This window comes from Macrobrachium nipponense, chromosome 35, assembly GCF_015104395.2.
Source record: "Macrobrachium nipponense isolate FS-2020 chromosome 35, ASM1510439v2, whole genome shotgun sequence".
Lineage (NCBI taxonomy): Eukaryota > Metazoa > Arthropoda > Malacostraca > Decapoda > Palaemonidae > Macrobrachium > Macrobrachium nipponense.
The window spans coordinates 6017392-6024891 of NC_061096.1; the positions used below are offsets into that span (position 1 = coordinate 6017392).

General features: G+C 38.0%; 1 protein-coding gene across 1 annotated transcript in view; it reads right to left on the minus strand.

Moving 5' to 3' along the window:
• The window catches only part of LOC135208406 (mucin-5AC-like), a 229572-nt gene that overhangs the window by 18457 nt on the left and 203615 nt on the right, over window positions 1-7500 (minus strand). Inside the window, exons 3-5 of the mRNA XM_064240541.1 lie at window positions 6098-6869; window positions 2418-2477; window positions 383-508 (exon numbers count right to left, since the gene is read on the minus strand). Coding sequence (XP_064096611.1) covers window positions 383-508; window positions 2418-2477; window positions 6098-6869 — 958 coding nt within the window. The remainder of the gene's footprint in view (window positions 1-382; window positions 509-2417; window positions 2478-6097; window positions 6870-7500) is intronic.

A 7500-nucleotide genomic window follows, 5' to 3' on the forward strand; every position in this document is an offset into this window, starting at 1 on the left:
GGGGGGGGGGGGGAATTTTTTTCTTTTTTTTTATTAAGGGTTTTTTTTTTTTTTCCAATGGGTGGGAAAACCTGAGCTAGTAGGATTACTACTAAATTTACATCTAATATTTATAAATAAGTATGCACGGCAGATTTCCTTTTACGCATGGAGGCAGATATACAGTAGTACATGCACACATACATGAACAAGTTTTGTACAGGTTTCTTCCTTGAAAATAAAAATTGACAAATTTACTACCACGCATACATGATTACGTACATGCTAGATTTACTTTCACGCATACATACATACATACAAACATACATCCATAAATACATACATACATATATACATACATACATCCACACACCCACACGTGAACGAACAAAGGGATATTTACCTTACTACGGTAGAAAGAAGGCGAATCTTTGCTCTCTTCGGGACCCAACTCTTCCCATCGCTCCTTGAACCTCTTCTCATCGTCCTCGATCATCTGTTTGTACTCGGCCTCGACCTCGGGACCCAGCTGAGGCACAAACAGGGCAAAAGGAAAGGAAATAAGTTAACGAATCAGTGACGCCAACAGAAGTTGCACAACAAAATAAATAATGACCAAAAACGTCCAACGAACGCAGTAACAAAGAAGAAATAGAAAATGCACTCAGTAACGGACAAAGAAATAAATGAATCATTTTCAGGGGGAAAATAATGAACATAAAATGAGGCAATATGGTACATCTTCTGCTAAGGTCATCAGTATTATTCTGTGAGATTGCAAGGTAATTTCCCTATGAAAAATCATTTTATTTGATGCAAAGCTCTACAATGAATTAATGCGAAATGTTTCATTGTGTTTCACTTAGCATTCCTTCTCTTAACATATTTCCTATTCAACCTTTTCTTGTTGCTAGCGCTGTTGCTTGTGATCTCAGTAGTACTATAACTGTCGATAATTTGGGTGATTTATCTGTGCCCTGCCATTCGGTGCTGCATCACCTAGTTTCTTTCTTATATACTCTAAAACATTATTATTTCGTCAATTTTCACAAATTAAGCTGTAAAAAAATATTTGAAGATTTAGACCGCTACTGATACATACTATTACTTCATCTTCATTGGATTTGAAACTAAAACAAAAAATCATTCCTTTCATACATTAAAAATGTATTCAGAAATACTATAATATAACTGCTGAAGATTACTGACAACATATGATGTCAATATTGTATTCGACAAGTAGGCTTAATTTAACTGATTTCATTATCAGGGAAGTAAGCGCTAAACTTAAAAATTCATTACCGTCATGGTCAACCAGGAAATCTTTGTCGTTACTGATATATAATTATTAATCTTCCTTGCTGCTGTTATTAATCTAATGCAGTTTTTCCCAAGTACTGCAGTATGAATAATCTAAGTATGTATTTATGTATACATGTGTGTGTGTGTGTACACATATAATTTTTTATACGTTTTCCAATGCAGCTGTGGAATCTCAGAGGAAACCAGATGGTAAAACCTCCCCTTCTCAAGTAATGTTATTACCAATTTGCTGGAACGTGATTTTATACGCTATCCAGTATGTTCCGAACCATAACAACTTATTCCGCCTAACACAAACACATGTCTGATAAATTCTTATGCTGGTTCATTATTTTTAATAGATTTCAACATATGTAAGGTACACTCAGGTCACAAATTTGGCTAATTACCGAACACGTTTCCTGTGAATGTGACCAGCATTTAGTACATAATGTACTTCTGTCTCTATAGATCAAAAGGCTAATCATTACGTGAGGAGGATGAGGAGGCGAGTTTATTTTGGTTCCAGTAAAAGTGTTCTGATTTTGTCACACATACGTAGACCAGATCTATAAAAAGTGTTCAACTTTTCTATTGCACACTGGGTTATCGGTGACATCGCTTTCCCAGTCTACTTCCACTGCAATTGCCTGTACGAATCCCAGTCGGCATGGGAAGCGGTATTCATTTACTTCGAAATTTGGGGAATATATGAAGAAATCAATATGCAGAGAGACGACGAACTTATTATCAACTAAAAAATGCCCATTCGATCAACATAAATATGATTACATATTGTAGCTTATATGCCACTAAATAGCGCGTGACAATATATATATTTAGCCAAGGCCACAGGGAAAATAAAAGAAGGAGTACCAAGCATTTTCGTGTTATTTCAACACATTTTCGAGGTACAACACGATAGCGCTTGGTAGTCCTTTTATTTTTCCTGTGTGTGTGTGTATAACGTATATATACCAAATGAAAATGGATGCCAACAATTATATCTCCCTCGTGATTAGATCATTAGAAAAACCAACCACTTGAGCAGCAAGCCTTAATCCACTCAGTTATGATGAGGTTATGCGGCGTGTGTGTATGTGTGTGTAAACATATCAAATATCTTTTCTTCTTACCTTATCATGATCCACCTCCCACAATCTTCTTTTCACGGGTCTACTCATTAGCCTTTGACACTGAAAATAGAGACACTTAATTTATAAATGCTGTTTCAAAATGAAAATACTAAAATCTGCTAATAGAAATCAACGTACTCATAAATATAGGTTACTGAAGGTGAAAAAGATGTAACTGGTTGGTTTGATGTGCTCTGATCATGTGAAGTGAATGAGGCCCAGTAGGTTGACGACAGAATCGTACACTGCAGAAGCGTTATGAAGCGGGAGAAGTAGAAGGCGTGGAAAGTGCTGGATTGATAGAATATCACAACTGTTGGAATAGATGGGAACTAATATTCAGGAAAAGAGAGAATGCCTGCAGGGCAGAGGTCACTGGCGTGTACCGAACCTTTTATGGCTACGACCACACAGTATGTATGTAAATGGAATATATATATAGATAGATAGATAGATAGATAGATCGATAGATAGATATAGATATATGTGTGCATGTGTGTGTATTTGTATATTTATTATAATATATATATACTGAATGGCATTGTCGTTTATAGAAAATCGAATCTTTAATGAGAAAAATACGGCCAGCAAAGACTTTAGCATATCTAGTTATAAATCAACTTCCACTACCAACGTTGGTAATGGAAATAAGTGTATAACTAGAAATGCAGAGGTTTCTGCTGGCCGTAGTGTCAGAAGATGTAAATATCAAGATAGATTCTTGAAAATAATTATCATGACCATAAACTATGAATTCGAATACATTCGAAGGCGAACACCAAAAACACGCTCTCTCTCTCTCTCTCTCTCGAATACATTCGAAGGCGAACACCAAAAACACTTTCTTTCTCTCTCTCTCTCTCTCTCTCTCTCTCTCTTCTCTCCTTGCATTCTGCACTGTTTTTCACTTACTTGTTAAACTCATTCCGATCGCCGGCACGCTCATTACCTTTCATTGCAAAACATTCCTGAACACTCACACAGTTTTAAATATAAGTTTGCCTTTTACGAGAGTTCTTCCTCGGGTGAAAAGTCTCACGTATACGCTGGTTCCTCAAACCAAATATTAAAAGTCTATTCCACTCAAGAATGAGCTTGGCATTTACAGTGCATCGATTAAAAGAAAACCAATAATGAGGGCAAACAAAACTCACCTAACGATAACTGCATATCACAGCAGGTCAGGCATCAAACACACCAACACCAGAAATGAGAAATAAACGGTACCGCTATTCATCAGGCTCCCGACGCTTCGCCATGTACGGATTGCATGTGAGGAGGATCTTTCACGCATGCGCGTCAGTGCTTTTCTATTCACGAATATTTTCGTGTTCCAGAATCTCTCATACACCTTAGATTCCCAGTGCATCTGAATATTTCTTACATTTAACATTCCTTTACTGTCTCAGTTTGAATATCTTCCTTAAACCACTCAACGATCCTCAAAAGCCCCCTCGACATCCACATTTTGATCACTACCGTGCATGTGCTATGCCAGGGAACCAATTATAGGGGACTTAACGTACCACTGACGAACCTTCTTTGCAGAAACATAACGCAGATCATGTTACGCAAGTTTTCTGCAACGGCAGTTCATAGTTGATTCCGCTGTTGAAAACTGACTATCAGCAATTTTTCTGTCTTGTTTTTCATCCGCAAGACTCCTCAAATGATTGGAAACGCCTTATTGTTTAAACACAAACACCTCCCTGGGGTGCTATTCATTCCCGAGGTAAAGTGAGTTAGGTAAATTTGTGGCTTAATACTCGATGGCGTACGTGACAAAGAATCATAATATGTTACAAACTTAACGATCAACATCATGGTGGAGGTGGGTTGATACCGATTCTAATTACAAATCCTTAATTCAACAGGCATGTATGTACAGGTGGTCAATCAACAGTAACTGTACATCGTTATATATATATATATATATATATATATATATATATATCATATATATATATATATATATCATATCTGTGTGTGTGTGTGTGTTACAATTTGTTAATAAGAATATCTGCAGATAAAACTCTAAATCTAATATTGTTGCACAAAAAACAAAAAACGCAATGCAGAAGACGTATATTAAAAAAAAACTGGCATAATACATGGAAGCTAATATTCCTCATAACAGCTTGACAAGTAAACTAATGAGTGCAATTTAAGTTTTGGTACCGCCACTGAATACATAATACAGATTATAGTCACTGCACGTACCTGATGTTCGCATGTTTTCCGCACACCGATCTATCTAACCAGTTTTTCCAGCGCTGGAAGTCTAATAACCCTCAAGATAAATAACTATTATCATTTCAAAAGATGAGGTGTTCATCTATTGAAAATATGCTACGAAAAATAAAATTATTAAAATAACAGCACTGTCTCATCGTTTGCTTCCTCAAAACTTTCAGAACACTAACATTCCAGTTCCCATTCTACGCATAAAAAAACTCAAATTGTAAATATCCATAACATTCTTAATATGTGTCGGAAAATAGCTCCTACCGCGTATTTGCAAAAACATCTCTATTGAATGGAAAGCAATTGACGTACGCAATAAAATGTATGTCAAGTCTCGCACTATTCTTCAGCAACTTTTCAGCGCTACAAATTAGTAGGGGTTTGAAACTTGCAACAGAGAGAGAGAGAGAGAGAGAGAGAGAAGAGAGAAGAGAGAGAGAGAGAGAGCAAAGTCTCTATCCATATGAGATCTCCAAAATACCCAGTGTTACTTGGAAAAAACGCGCTCTTTTTAAAAAAACTAACAAAACAAAGGTCCAACCGCTTTCTAGCATCCCCAGTTTAATTAAGTCTCTTCCCAAAGACTGAAAAACTCTCTCTCTCTCTCTCTCTCTCTCTCTCTCTCTCTCTCTCTCTCTCTCTCTCTCTCTCTCTCTCTCTGATATCTAGGACAATTTAATCATAATTATTGCTAAAAAAAATCCAAAACTCAGACCTGAAGGGCGTACTAAATGTGCGACGCATTGCTATGTAACACCACATTTATCTCTTCAGTCCTTTTAACACCTAATAATTTTTTTCCTTTTAACTCTTTTTGGAAGATACTATGGACTCGTTAGTTTTAAAATTCCCCTTCGTTTTTTTCTCTCTTCCACGACAGCTTCTTTATCTCTCGGCTTCCCCGTGACTTATATTAGAACCTTTACTGATATCCTGTTTCTCAAGAAAGACATTATCAGTCTCCTTGTGTTTTCCTCTTAGCGGTTATTTTATATGAAAGTTTTATTAAACAACGTGAACGCTGTCTGACTAATTGAACAAACAAACTGGAGCCACAGGGCGAAGGTCAATGATTCAGAAGAAGAAAAATAACTGAAACAATGAAAATTAAATGAAAGTTTCGCTTAATACTGGACCATTCGCCCATTCCATTTGCCAAATACGACAGGCAGAGATTATAATAACTCGCGGGGTTAAATTGAAACAGGTGACATATTTCCTCGTGGTGCACGAAACTGGAAGAAGGAAAACAAAAAGCAACAGACCTACAGCCTGAAATTATCTTCTACCATAAGCTTTTCATCAAAACTGATGCAAGTTAGTTCATAAATTTGCACAAATGGCAGCCACGATGATGGTGAATGCATGAAAAAATAAAGCTAAAATGCCCCCTGATCATGGAGGAAATAATATAGAAAATATTGAATAATATTTACCACGGACACAAGCCGACCTCTCTCCCTCTGCGCATCTGCTATCCTCAGCGGAGGCAGCGCTACGCAAGCTGTGACGGGGCCAATTAGTCTTTCTCTGTGGCGTACCGTCAAATCAGGGGGCCCCGTTGGGAGTGCTGAAGGGTTCCGGGGGGCATCACGACTCTCTCCCGCCCCCCGGGGAAGAGCATGACCATTCACTCCTATCGTTGGATGGTGTAGCCCCATCTTAGGTCTTGGAGGTGGAGGTCTTGGAAAGAGAGAAGAGGACGATGGGCCTCGGGAGAGCGCGTTGGTCGTCGTGGCTGAAGAAGTGATGGGTTTTGAGAGCGAGGGAGAACTGGACGTTGGGTTAATAGAGGTAACGGTGGGAGTTGCTGAAGTGGATGTGGTGTTGGATGAAGAACATGGAGGAGTAATCGACGTATCGGAAGTGTTCTTGTTGTTTACACATCCGAGGCATGATTCGACAATGTTGCAGGAGACCACAACATTTTCATTCTTGCTACATTCTCCTGTATCGAAAGTAGTCGCATCTCCAGGAGTTACTGGTGACTCATGAGTGGCCGCTGATGGCAGGCGGCTTCTCGAAGTTCTCTCGGATTCGCCGCTTGGAGCAGGACGGTCCAAGGACTCACGAAGTGAAGGAACCGTAAGGGCGATACTTGGACGTGAGGATTGTTTACATACTTCGGCTGTGTGCTCTGTCTGATTACCTTGGCCCGTTTCTCTTGAGGTAGATGATGAAGCTGTGCTCATCATAGACTCAAGGAATCTGCGGAAGAAAGACACAGGGTTGTTTATTACTCTACCCCTAATACTAATTCTATAAGATAATTCAGAATTTCTAAATACATGTGTTTACTTTCACCTGACAGTCTCGTGAAGATTAATAATTTGGCAAGCAAAAATACGAATTCCAAATGAATCACTGAGACTCTAAAGTAACCTTTGTTGGGTATTTTGAAAATTGGCAGATATTCTCTCTCTCTCTCTCTCTCTCTCTCTCTCTCTCTCTCTCTCTCTCTCTCTCTCTCTCTCTGTGTAAGAATGATAATCATAAATTAAAAATAATAAATATAATCCATGTTTCGTAAAATAGCTTGCCAATTAAGCAACACTGAAAGGAAGCAATAATTTCTTTAGGGACGAGATAGAATAGACCCAATGGCTGGTTTACTGGAACAAATCAGTCTCGTGGAACAAAAATAACAACAAAAGCCATCAATGGTTTCGAAACCCTTGTGCATGCTCTGAAAGGAGTTAATTTAAAGCTAACCAAGCATCACATCGCAATGTATGATTGGATTAATAATAATAAACGTATATAGTAAAGCTTTGAGTCAAGTAAATAGATAAGTGAATATAAACAATGGCATTTGAACCAAGTACGAAAGTATACTTAT